Source organism: Magnolia sinica, chromosome 18, assembly GCF_029962835.1.
Source record: "Magnolia sinica isolate HGM2019 chromosome 18, MsV1, whole genome shotgun sequence".
NCBI classification, from domain to species: domain Eukaryota; kingdom Viridiplantae; phylum Streptophyta; class Magnoliopsida; order Magnoliales; family Magnoliaceae; genus Magnolia; species Magnolia sinica.
This window is the reverse complement of record NC_080590.1, coordinates 8,978,146-8,992,109: the sequence shown is the minus strand read 5'-3', so window position 1 is coordinate 8,992,109 and position 13,964 is coordinate 8,978,146. Positions and strand designations below refer to the sequence as shown.

At 39.7% G+C, this 13,964-nt stretch overlaps 1 protein-coding gene across 3 annotated transcripts in view; it reads right to left on the bottom strand.

Annotated features, from left to right (window-relative positions):
* The window catches only part of LOC131233872 (callose synthase 10), a 114,704-nt gene that overhangs the window by 25,325 nt on the left and 75,415 nt on the right, over nt 1-13,964 (bottom strand). For all 3 annotated transcript variants that reach the window (XM_058230703.1, XM_058230701.1, XM_058230702.1), the window contains exons 32-36: nt 6,380-6,514; nt 6,134-6,202; nt 5,862-6,039; nt 5,362-5,479; nt 792-911 (exon numbers count right to left, since the gene is read on the bottom strand). In XM_058230703.1, the coding sequence (XP_058086686.1) occupies nt 792-911; nt 5,362-5,479; nt 5,862-6,039; nt 6,134-6,202; nt 6,380-6,514 (620 nt within the window). The remainder of the gene's footprint in view (nt 1-791; nt 912-5,361; nt 5,480-5,861; nt 6,040-6,133; nt 6,203-6,379; nt 6,515-13,964) is intronic.

Here is a 13,964-nt window from a genome sequence, read left to right as displayed (position 1 = left end):
ACTGAAATATGTTTTCTCTTCTGAGTAGAGTCACATAGAGGCTCTAAAAGGGCAAGGGAAAGGCCCAAAAGGACATGGATGGAGGTAGAAAGAAAATACTTGATGACCTATGGTGTAATTGAAGGTCTAGCCCTTGATAGAGTGGAATGGTGGAAAGGGAATCATGCAGCTGACCCCAATAAATTGGGATAAGGCTTAGATGATGATGATGATGATGTAGAGTAAGAGAGAAAAGAGAAGGAAGGAGATTCCCTATCTCTAGCGCTTGCTTAGATTGGGTTCAATCAATGCCCGAGAAACTCGAGGATTGCCTGATCTTTGAGTATTCTAATGGACTATGTTAGAGCAGCTCGTAGGATTCTGTTTTCTACCTATGGGAGAACACACCGAGGATTTGGTGCATCCCCTCCTGCATCAGTCATTCTCTGCATGTAAAAGGCATCCAACGGTTCCCAATCAGAATATGGACCCACTCGACGCCATTATTATTGTCTCCTTACATCAAATAGCTAGTAATCAATGGTATTCTTTGTTAGATAAACAATAATCAGAAGTATATGACAATAGGGCCACCGATACATCAAAACTAGACAAATAGCAAGTCATCGTCGTCGTCTTCTAAGCCTTACCCCCAACTAATTAGGGTTGGCTGCTAAATTAATAAAACAACTAATTAGACAAAACAACTAGCGCATACGTCTGACTGAATTAATAAAACAACCAAGCCAAAAATAAATAAATAAATGCAATTAATAATAGCAAAGAGTGGAGAAGAGATGGTAAAAGAACACCTGATTCATGTCGATAGTTTGAACGGCTTCACCACGTGTGAAGATTATAGCATGATTTTGATTTTCGGGCTTTCCTTCTCCAAGCTTTGGGTCTCCAGGTAGTTTGATGGAATATATTTCCTAAATAAATAACAAGACACTCACAAATGTCATATTCAAAAATTAGGAAAAGAGACTACAAAAAGATTTCAACAAAATATTGCGTAGAGAAAGGGTCAAGGAACAAGAAAAGACGGTAATAGGAAATTTCAAAACCTAGGGGGCTTTATATGGTGCAGTGAGTATTAAAAATAGATCTATATGCATTTAAAAATACAAGCATTTATATATCTAGCACTATTTGGCATTGGAGTATAACAAAATTGCATATATCTGCTTAATTCAATGCATGAAAGACTGTGAACTAGATTTTCAATGTCAACATCATGCTCACTTAAGATTTTGGCACGCCTACAGACAGTTTGAAATATTGGTATCACGTTATATATGAGGTTACATACATATTTGATTTTATATTTGGAAACAAAGATTGCAATCGATTAGCGAGAAATTAGGAAATTTTGATTATTTTTTTTTCAATTTTCTGCAACTCGGCCCATCTCCTCCAAATCTCAAAATCGAAGCTCCCGATCCATGATTTTTCATGCAAAACAAGAAAAATCATGGATTTGTAACAATTTGACACCGATTTAACACGATTTACAGAGGAAAAAAAAAAAGGATCGAAATTCGAAAATACTCACTGGATCAAACATGTGGGATATATCCCACCACTTGTGTGTTTCATATCGCACAAGTGGGATACAAGATATATCGTGGGATATATCGGCCGATATCATCGATACTTAAAACACTGCCTATGGAGGTTTGACCCAATTGGGTGACTAGTGTTCTTATGGCTTAATATATCGGACTTCTCCCCACCATAACGTAATTAAACCCACTCAAGTTCAGCATAGATGCATGAAGCAGGTAACTCCACAATTTAAGGCTTATAACTCCCAAAAGGACGTTGCCTCATCAGAGATGGGCAACCTAGCGGAAAAGGCCACAATTAATCATGGTAAGTCACCATCTATAATAGTTGAATTGTTAATGAGGGTCTCAACGAGAAACACATGAACAGATCTACAATTTCCTCATTGAAAATTTTGATCATTCACTGTATCTTGGCTGTAAGCACCCTGATAAGAATACACATGCTGAAACAAGAAAATTGAAATGGCTTGGAAGTTTACACAATGCATGGATGCAAAGTGCAAGTGCAATTGCCACATCTTTTGGAAATTGCATGCCTATCAGATGCCCGCAGAAGTTCAATGAATAACCGATCACCTGACATCAACCCTCTCTCAACAAATCATCAATAGCAGTCACCAATTCACAATTTGCATCTTCCTGTCACATAAACGGATAATAGCGATGATTTTATTTCCGCCGACCAGCGAACTGAATGCAATAACTCTAGGAGGTTGCTGGAAAGACCAAATCCTACTTGTCAGGTTGTCCTAGCTGACCCAAGCCCCCATCATAAGAAAGGAATCAAACGGGTTCACCGATAATTTCACTCTACGATCAAGCACCCAACACTAACTATGTTTGTTTGAAAACATTGGGTAAATGGGTGAACACATGAATTCCTGCAAATAGTCTTCCAAACCACCACTCTTCCAACCTCCTTGAAACAGCACGAAATCATAACATCTTTCTAATAGGCAATGTCATAAAACAAAGTAAACACAAGGCACAAAGGTTAATCACAACACCAATGGTCCTCCCAAAACCTAGTTTGGTAAGCATCTCCAACTAGAACAAAACTCCTTTGGAAAAGGCATTCTCACCCTTGAATACCTATTTCCAAATGTCCAAGGAATGGGATGGCTCCTTAGTGAATCACCCATCCTTCATATTTACAAGTAACAACTTGCTTCCACAAACCCTCCTCATCACCTGAAATCTCCATAGCCACTTGTTTAGAAGAGCTTGATTCATGATAGCAAGCTTTCTTACACTTGCTCCCCTTGTGGCTGTGGCTTACAAACTTCGGAAGACTGCATAAGATAGAACTTTCGTTTCTCTTATGAAGATTTATCTTTTTTTTTCTTTTTGTATGCACCTTGTCCAACCACTATGGACATTGGCTAGGAATTGTAATATGGACGGACATATAATATACCAACAAATTCGCTAGGGCCATTTCGAGGAGAGAGATACGACCACCAAAGGAGGGATATCTGCAAAAGCGAAATGTTGGGCATTACTATATGTGAGAATTCTCCATCTTTGCATATTTGTTTGGCTGCAAGGTAGGATCCTTCCCTTCTACATACCTTGGACTCCCGCTCTGTATTGGCAAACCTGCAAAACATATCTAGATGTGGTTATTGAACAAATTGAAAGAAAACTTTCCCCGTGGAAATGCAGATATCTCTCCCTTCTTATTTCCTTACCCTTGTAAAATCAGCTTTGTTGACACTCTCATCTTATTTCCTTTCCTTATTCCGCTATCCTAAATCTATCTACTAATAGAATCGATGAACTTAGAAGAGACATTTTGTGGAATGGCAGTTCCGACAGCAACAAATTCCACCTCCTCTCTTGGCCTGAGGTGTGTAAACTCTATGTTGAAGGGGGAGTGGGAATTAGGGAGCTGTCGGCTGTTAATTCCACTCTTCTTGGAAGATGGCTTTGGCACTTTGGTAACAAGGATGGCTCTTGGGGGAGGTCAATCTTGGCTGGTAAATACGACCTGAAGGAGGGATGTTGGTTCTCCAAATCGTCCTCCCCCTATAGAGCTTCTACGGTGTGGAAAGATATTATGCGCATTAAGCCTTACTTCCTGGAAGGGGTCTCATTTGCTCTTGGAGATGGGTCCAGAATTAGATTCTAGTTAGGTGGATTCATGACAGGCCTTTGGCCTCTATCTTCCCTTATATGGCTACAGTTAGTTCGAATATCACTTCTTCAGCTGCTAATTCGTTCTCCGCTTCTGGATCAAGTGCATGGTGCCCTCCATGCAGAAGACCTTTACTGGATGCTGAAACAATGGACCTTCTAGAACTCCTAGCTCTTCTTCAAGGCACTCAGCCCATCCCCGGCCCCTTTGACTCCCTCTCTTGCTCACAGTCCGCCTCAGGTTAATATTCTCCTGGAGATCATTCCTCCCCATTATCAGAGGAAGAACCGTCACCCCCCCCCCCCCCACCCCCCCCTGACAGCGAGATTGGATGTCATAACTTGGGCTTTGATCCCGAAGCCCCTTTTTCATGCCCCACAGCTTACTTAGATTCTTATTTGTTTTGCTTGTAGCTTGTTGTGAGGATTTCTTGTCCTCGTATCAATAAAAAATTATGTGATTTCTCAAAATAAGAATGTATCCTGGGCTTTTTCGTAGGACCAGTCTTCTTCTATTCCAGGTGTCCAATTATCTCCCATAGACTCCCTTCTTTCCATCCGATTTGTTATTCACCCCTTGCATCATGCCATTTTCAGTCCCAATGGAGATAGTCTTTCTCTACATGCGCACCATCTTCTTCAACGTACTTGTATCTAAATCACTCGCAAACCTGAATTTCACGACTAACTAGCAACAAGTCAAGTTGTTTCACGGGATCTTAGCGTTAAAACTTCTTGGCATGTTATCGATCTCCATAGAGGATTCTTCCACTACCTTTATTTCAAACACATTGTTGTTGATTTGCAAAAGTAGAGTAGAGTTAATTGACTTGCCAATTCTCATCCCCACTGACAAGCACAGAGCAAGATGTCCTTGCAAAAGGGCTGATAATCCAACTCCAAAACCACTCCAAGAAACGCCCCAAGGGTAGAGTTATGCATGCTCCTCATTCAGTTTATCTAGATGTTGATTATCTTATATTGTGGTATTTGAAAGGGTGTCCTAATTTAGTTAAGAATGGTCATCTTGATGTGGAGGCATATACAGAAGCTAACAGGGCTGGCCCTAATTCAGATAGAAGATCTGCTACTGGTTACCGCACATTAGTTGGGGATAATTGTGCTATATGGAAAACTAAGAAGTAACCAGTCATAGCTAAATCCACTACTAATATGGAATATAGGGCCATGGCGCATGGAGTTTGTGGCTACTTCTTGGGTATTCCTGTTAGTTTTTTTATTGAAACCTCACTGTGATAACCAGCGGCAATCCATGTCTTTCAATTCATTCAAGAGAAGGTGGCTTCCAAGGCAATTCACATGTCATATAAAAAATTTGGAGATCAACTTCCTAATTTTTTAACTAAAGGCTGGTCTCCATCTTCATTGTACAGGTTACATGCTCCTACTTGAGGGGAAGTATAGTAGAGAGTGTGAAGACGTGTATATGCATGTGTAGTCATGCAGAGTACCATACTGGTGGCCTGTTTATTATTAATAAGATATATTAATCAACAGAAGTCATTAATGAGACACTTCTGTTCCAACAACAAAAAAAAAAATCAAGCATGAGAAGCACACTAAAAAATTGGCGCATGGTAGAAGCCAATTGCGGGCAGATCAAGTGTCAAAACAAAGAGAACATTTCCATTACTCATGAATTGAAGTTACCTACCTGATCCTTTCCATGCACATCGGCTTTAACAAGCTTTGAATAAAATTCCTTCAAAACCTTTCCTTCATTTGTAACATTCTCCTCCACATGTATGAAAGCAACTCGAAGAGCCTCATTTCTGATTACAGATTGACAAATAAAAGGATTAACAAACACAAAAAAAAAATCACATTGAATACTGAACTGGGTATCAGACTTCAATAAAAGATGGATACATTATTTGTAGAACAATGTTCAGAATAACAGGTTTCAAACATTAAATGACTTCACTATTTGTATCACAAACAGGTCACCCACTCAGACCTAACCGCTGAGGCATAGTGGTGATCCAAAACCACTAGGGTTGGTGCTCAGCCTTAAATATGTTACTATTGAGGGCACATTTGATCTCCTTTCCAACATATAAACCGAAAGGAGATCATCAGATTCAATCAAGAGACATGAGTTGTAAGTTGCAAAAAAAATCAATAAAGGGATGAAAATATATATGGTGGAATAACCTCTGCAGCAAAAGAGCAATATCAGCTGCCTCTGGAGCTTTCTTCTGCTTCTGTTGCCCATAAATTTGGCATGACACAACATATGTAAATTTTAGATCTGCTTGTGCGCGAGCTTCACGAGACAATTCAAATCCTTGTGTGCTAAAGTAATCTCCTTCTGAGTAGCCATCCTCAATTTCTACATTATAAAATGGCAGATATGACCATGCATATCAAAAAACTTCCCCTCCAATAGAAGACAAAAGGCAGCAAAGAAATGGACTCTCAACTACCTCCAAATGCTCTCTTTTCCAAATAGCTTTGAAGCATTAGGGCTCTTCTATAGTACATCATACCACGCACTGTATTTGAAGCCAGTGGAGAAATATTATTACAAAATTATCATCCACAGAAAACGCGCAATGAAATAAAATGTGCCATTGACATGAGAGACAGCGCAATAAAAGCTAAAAGAGTTCTTTTTTGGTCTTTTGAACGCTAGGTGCAACATCAACATGAAGCTGATTCAACTATCTAACCAGTTCTGGCCAAAGTCTGGCCACGATAAGATGCCCAAAACCGTAACTCCAAGGAATCTCTAGAGCTCTCCTGGAGATCAGCATCTCCAGTAGATTCACTGCGTCCAATTCGTTCCAAAAAGTTCTCCCATTCATCTGAAAGAACAAAGATCAGATAAAAAACAGAGAAAATGAAACAAATTGGTTGTAGCATGAAAGGCAAGTGATGGCGATGCAGGACACATGATTTAATGCTAGCATGCAATGTGGAGATTATGAAAGAGTCCATAAAGTAATTCAATTAACAAAAGATCCTAACCTACCGAGTAATTAAGAGTAAATAATAGGAAATAAAATCTGATTTAACCTAAATCACATGCCCACATGCTAAGAAATCACATAAATCAATCAAAACTAGGACCGATGGAAGGATAGAACTTCCAATTTAGCATAGGCACGTTCCACACTCAATGGACAAATTTGTAGGTTTTACGATTAGGGTTAGGAAGGAAAAAATCTGAAATTTGAAAAATTAGGGTTCATGGGAATTAGAGATTTTGGAATTAGGGTTTTTAGAAATTCGGAAAAATAGGAAATTGAGATTTAGGGTTTAGAAGGTTATAATATAATGGAAGGGAAAAGGGGAAGACAAGAAAAGAAGAATACCTTTCGAAAAAGAGAGGAAGAATATAGGACGAAGAATACCTTTCAAAGGAGGAGAAAGGATATACCACGGAATCCACAACCAAACAAGCTTCTACCCTTCCACAATTTAATTAAAAAGAGAGTTTTTTCAAAAAAAAAAAAAGAGGGGGGGGGGGGGGCCGCTAGAAAATAAGGAGAAAAATTCCTTCACATAAGAGAGCTTCTCTTCTTTCTTTCTTTTTTTCTTTTCAATAATACCACTAGGGTTGGAACTCCACTCCCCTTGTGGTTTTATAATTTTTTTTTAAAAATAAAATAAAATTGGAATTAAAATTCAGCATAATTACAACAATGCCACTCACTTAAGTAAAGTGGCCCATCATCTAAAATAAGAAAATTAAAATATATATTAACAATCTCAACCATCAAATAACTCATAAAAATAACAAACAACATAAAGAAAGCGAGATCAGGGTCCAAGGGGCCCAGATCAAGAAGATTTGGTGGCCCAATGGCCTAATCAACAAGATCCAATGGTTGGATCGGCACGAAATAGAAATTCTATGACTAAAATAGTTTCCTAAGCAACCCACATGCATTATTCCAAAGTGGGGTCTTCCTGATGCACATCCAATGCATGTGGGGTCTTCAAATGGCTCGACGGGCTTCATCTAGAACTCGTCTTCCATCCACAAAGAAAGTTGCGCTGATGTGGATGGTCATCTTCGTCTCTGGTACACCCGAGTAGGTCCTCTGATGTCCCCATCAGATGGTATAGCTCATAGAGTTTTAACCTGATCTAATATAACTGTAGAGAGGTTGGAAATACAGTAGCAGTCAATTTTCCATTAGTAAAGTCAATGTTTTAAAGCCTGACTGGATCTTGACCCATTTCCATGGGGGTTCAGCTCAAATGGTCCAACCATCCAACTGGTTCCATAAGTGACATCTATAGAGAGGGTAAAGTGATAATAATAATAAAAAAAGATCCATACAGAAAAAGTTGACTCATATGGGAAAGGCCATTTCTATGCAGGTTGCAGGTTGGACCTCTACCCAGTGCATTTACATCTACCCATGTCGGAAAATAAATTCGGCTGGACCTGTCCATTCCATGTTCCAACCGGATGACTAACCAGAATGGCAGGACCAGTCCAAACCGGGGTTTTGGAGACCTAAAACGTTCTTGTGACCGGTACCAGTCCAACCATAAGCTCCGATCGGGGTTTTTAAATATTGAAGTTAGCACTACAAATTTAAGCAACACTAGGCTCTCCGACTGCTTAAGAAAAATATATTTAAGAGGGCAAAACATGATGTGAAATAGTGCGATGCTCTATAAATTTCTCTATCAACACTGCAAGCCGATGCAAAAAAAGGGAATATTGGGACTTTGTTGAAAGAATCCCAAGGAAAGCACTAAAAATCAAGATGCTTAAGTGTTGATTCATTAGTATTTCCTCACTCGTACACCACCTATTGACTCCATAATCGGTTATAAAAAAAAAAAAAAAAAAAAAAAAAAAACAACAGAAATTAATTTGATACAACCAAAGAAGGGTCGCAGGAAACGTGAAAGAAGGATAAAGTCCGATGTTTTGTTATCATTTGACATTTTACGATTTCATTTTTCCTTCTACGAAACTATAACAAAATATCATCACCACACCAAGGAGACAAACTCATAAAAAATTATTTAGAACTTCAGAAACAATTTTACAAAGAAAGATGCCACTGGAAAACCAAAAACAAATGAGGCCTCAATTGGCTCGTTGGACATCAGAACATAGAATCAGACAGAGGCAAAAGTGAAAATGTTATCTGCCAGAAGTGTTCAGAGCATCAGTATTGTTACATGTATCAAAGAGTGGGGATACGGAAACATGCATCGACATCACTGATTTGTGGGAAAATATCGCTGACTGAGAGAAACATTGGGAAAGGTGGAATTTTTCAGTGAAAGAGATTAAAACACATGTTTACACATTTATGAATCAAAATATTGCAAAACTCATCTATTCAAGATAAGTTTCCATTAAATAGTAGCATAAACCATGTGTTATTGGAAAAAACCAGTGCAATTATAACCAATTCAAGTTTATATCATTCAAATACGATACAATGCCCTAAATTGGAGGGCAGTCTGTATGTAACACCCCGTACCTTTCAGTACTCGGGTGTTACCGGGTAAGCTAAATTAGTATAAATATAAACATAACTCGTTCGAACATTTACGATCATTCTAGCCTAAGTCTGACCATTGAGAACAATCCCAATCATATATTAAGCCATCTATCCACTGATCTACAAGATAGAATATGAAGCCATCGGACTAGACAATTTAACCGCATAATGCCTATCGCGAGTAGTAGTTCATGTGGTCCACTATTGGCTCATCGTACATAATGGTCGGTAAACAATCTACTCAAATTCTTACAAATCCAACTATACAATTATAAGACCAATCACTAGTTTAGATTAGGAGCCTATTTAATCACAAGCTCGACCATCAGATCATTCACCTTAGATTTAAGAGTCTAGGCAATGCTCCCGCTGATCGATCTAATGATCAATTCCCCTAACTCGACCATCGAGTTATAAATTTAACCACAAACTGCCCAAGCCGTGCCCGAGATTTAGACACATGGCTTAACAAGACATAGTTTAAACCACTAATGACCCTAATCAAAAGGTGGGTCCTACGTAAGACACTACTACTAATAAAAATAAATAAACAAATAAGTACCTATGTATACACATATAATAATAATAAACAACATTAATAAAAATGCATGCATGTGTGTAGAAGAATAATAATAATAATAAAGAGAGATAAATAATGATAATGATAGGTAATAACAATGTAATTAGCATTAGTGTTAGTAATTGGGTAGTACTATGAAATCTTACAAACAGGACTCTTTTAACCGTTGGTATCTAAATTCGGGACAATCCGACCATCAAATTGCCAAGAATCCATGAATAGAGCCCAAATCAGGTTGTGGGCCCCACCTAGGCATTTAATCTACTCGATTTTTTGGTTAAAGGCTCTAACTTGGGCCACCAAGTGGGATGGACGGAGTGGATTCATCACAAACGTCATGGTGGACCCCACTTAGCGGGGTGCGTGTACACAGCTGGTGCACACCCACAGTGCACCAGACGTGCCAACCCACCCGACCGGCGCTGACCCGAAATCTACAAAAACAGAGAGATTTCTCTCTCTCTCCCTGCTTTCGACAGAAGACGGACGAGCGTCCGTTTCCTTGACATGTGGCCCACCTTCATCATCCATCTAGGTAATCCAAACTGTCCATCCGATAGAGGGTCCGCGTGCATCCAAAACCCCAAAGTTTCACTCGATCAATCACACGTGCGAGCACAACCTCCAGCGAAAACAGGGCCTACAAACACATTCCTTCCAAAAACGGAAACTGTTCTCCCTACTACGAGGGCAATCCGGGTGAAACGTCCTCCCTCAATCCTGGCCATCCATATTAAAGCAATCATAGCCCTATAAACTAGCTTTTTGTTTAAAAGAAGGAAAATGAGAAAGAAAAGGTCAGACGCTACCCTCTCCATTCGAACCCACCGGCTGATCTCTCCCAAGCTTCAAAACCTCACATCCGCGAGCTTTATGGAGTCCATATGAACCGTTTACAGGAGTCAAATCGGAGGAAGAGGTGGTGGAGGCGGAAACGCCATTGATGGCCGTCTCTTTCCTCCTCTTTCAAACCGCATCAAGGTAGCTCAGTCGGGCTGAGCTCTGGTCAGGTTAGAGCTACTGCTGGTCGTGGTTGGAAGAGAGAGGAGAGAGGAAGAATAGAGGAAGAGAGAACTGGAAAGGAAACGGAAGAAAGAAGAAAGAAGAAGTGAAGAAACAGAGTGGGGAGCAAGTGCACTGTTGCACTCCCGTCCGAGTCCGAATCGAGTCGGACTGAGTTGAGGCGTCAGGCTACACCTAAGGTAACTTCTGGAACCTTGAGAAACAAAAAAATAAAAAATAAAAAATAGGGAGAATGAGAGAGAGGGCGACTGCACTGTGAGGCAGCAGCTCGAACTGAGCAAATCTTGAGTGGGCCGCACCCTGTTTGGAACAGGTGGGCCACACCTGAGAAGAAGCTCAACGGGCCGCACTTCCGTCCAGATGCAGTGGGCCACACCCCTGCATAATGCAGTGGGCCGCACCCTGCACACGTTGTGGGCCAAAATCAGGCTCTGTGGGCCCGCCTTAAGTAAATGTGGGCTGTACTTGAGTTCCAAACTCAATGGGCCGCGCCATTTTTGAATAGAAGGTGGGCCGAGTGTAGCCCATAACTTGGGCTGTGGTCTGGACCAAGCCCAGCCACGTTCTGGGCCGTGGAATGGGCCAAAACCTGCTATACATTGGGCCATGAATGGAGCTGAAAATGCCCCCAGCTAGGCTTTGAATCGGGCTGGAAAACAGGCCTCAACTGGGCCTTCAATATGAGCTAGCCCATGGGCTTAGCTGGGCCATCCACTTGTTGGGCCAAGGACAGGCTAACCTAGCCCCATTTTTTAGGCTCGAATTGGACCCACCAACTGGGCCAAAGTAAGGCCCAGTTTGGCCCTTGGCTAGGAATAATTTTGGGCCCAAATTGGGGCCTTTTGATGGACAGGATCTAGTGGGCCTGGTCACTCTAGTGCGGGCCTAAATAACCTCATCCATGGGACCCCTCAAACCCACATTAGACCCATTTTTATGTATTATTGCCATTGTTATTATTAGGATTATTAAATATTAGCAAAGATTAACCATTAGTAGATCATTATGCTAAACCGGTTATTATAAACAAATTACAATTACTAAATAGTAGTATCCTGTTTATTATTCTTAAATATTCATTTTGGATGGTCGTTGGTGTCACCATAATGACTATCTTGCTACGGTAACTAATATTAATTGTAACGCTAATGTTATCAATTATTCTCTAATTATTAGATTAACATTGTTACCATTTCCATTATTAATAGGATTGTTAAATATTAGGATGCATGACCATTAGTAAATTATCTATTCTAGTAATAGTTATGATATAAAAGGAATTAAAATGATACCATTATTAAATGCTGATGCATTGTCTTATCATAAATAGTATATCGTAACATTAATTATCCTCATAATGATTATTAACTAATATTAACTATAACACTAATGTTAGTAAATATTTTATAACTATTAAATTAGCATTTGTAAACTATTATACATCAACTACAATTCAAACCCTAGAGTTAAGGCTACAACTAAGCTCTAAGATAAAACTCTAAGCCCTAAAAACAAGTAAGCCAAACCCCAGTATATATCAATCTTGGCCATAGATGCTTAGTAGGACATTGATCTCACGTACAACTTCACAATTCATGGTAGGATTCAATTCTAAGGATGCACGCGCTTCCTAGTAACGTTAGTTGGCGATTCAAAACATCAAGTGATGATTCTTCCCCTTGAGCTTTCCATTTTCCCATTAGCTTAAGTTATAGTTTTATTTTAATTTATAAATGATATTTCCATTTTGTAACCATATGTGTTAATTGTTGGAATTGAGTGGCTACATCACATGCTTAATTTTATCTTGTATATTTAATTCATGTTATTGGATTACTTGTGGATTGCTTCTGGGATTTAAACTGGTACATTAGTGGGAACCCCCACTTATAAATGTAAACCCATACTTGGGATTAACCTGATTGATCGTGATTATAATGGGCCTTCGACTTAATAGTTGACGAATGGCGGTTTGAATTGGATATTGATGTGGGCCTACCATCCATGAGTTGTTGTGCTAAGTGGTTTTCAATAATGGTCTTCATCGCATGATTTTAACAATCGCCCTATGTGGCTTAGTTTCAAAATTCACCATTTGTGGCTTAGTTTTGACATTTGCCCTGTGTGGCCCAGTTTTGACATTTGCGCTGTGTGGCTTAGTTTTGACAATTGCCTTATGTGGCTCGGTTTTGATATTTGCCCTATGTGGCTCAATGTACCATTTCTATACAACCATGCGATGGTAAGCCCCATATACTATAATATGATTGGCCACTAGTCGACGAACTTCCATTAAACATCCTAAGATGGTAGTCTCATGAGCCGGAAATGGTGGTATGGGACCTATGCCCGAGCTGTCGGCCTACGCTGGCAACTAGCCCCCGTAATAACCTTTGAGCTTATTTAAAATGGTTGATTGTAACTGGACAAATAATGATTTGGCTAATCATGCATACATAGCACAGACCAGCGTCTATCGCTAACGTACGTGATGTACAATGGGTAGTCGTTACGCCGCACTTAGTATGCTTTCGCTGATGACTAGCCTCTGTCTGACTAGATGTTTTTCCCAGGTCGATGATTGCATTCCGCACGGTTGAACCCGGGGCGTTGATTGCGTATTTGCATGGGTGACGAGCCCAAATTCCGCACCGATGACCATCCCCGAGGTGTGACTGCATTCACGCATCCATGCATCTAATAAGACCTGCATCACGATTTGTTTTGTATGCTTTGTTTTATAACTATGCTTACCTAATGCAGCGGTGTGTAATCTTGAGTGGAATTCACACTGAGTTGGTCACTCATCCATCAAATATACAACCATACAGGTAGCACAGGTGGCCCAGATGATGTTCACAATCATATTGGTGAGGAGCAGGCTATGGTTGACAAGGGTGCATGATTGTATTTGATAAGGGCTGCTACAAGATTTCACAGCTCAGATTGTTGCAATTTACCTTGTTTCACATGTAATGTTATTTCATTTTGTATTGTTAGAATGAAGACATTGGTTTGTATAAGTCATTATGGGCAGCTTGTTGTATATTTAAATGATAATGCAACTTTCCTTCATGTCTGATTGTCCATACTATGCTCATCTGCTTACTCTGATGAAAGAAAAAAATATATGTGTGGACTTTGACTCTTTATAAGTTAACACTCGAGTTTTGG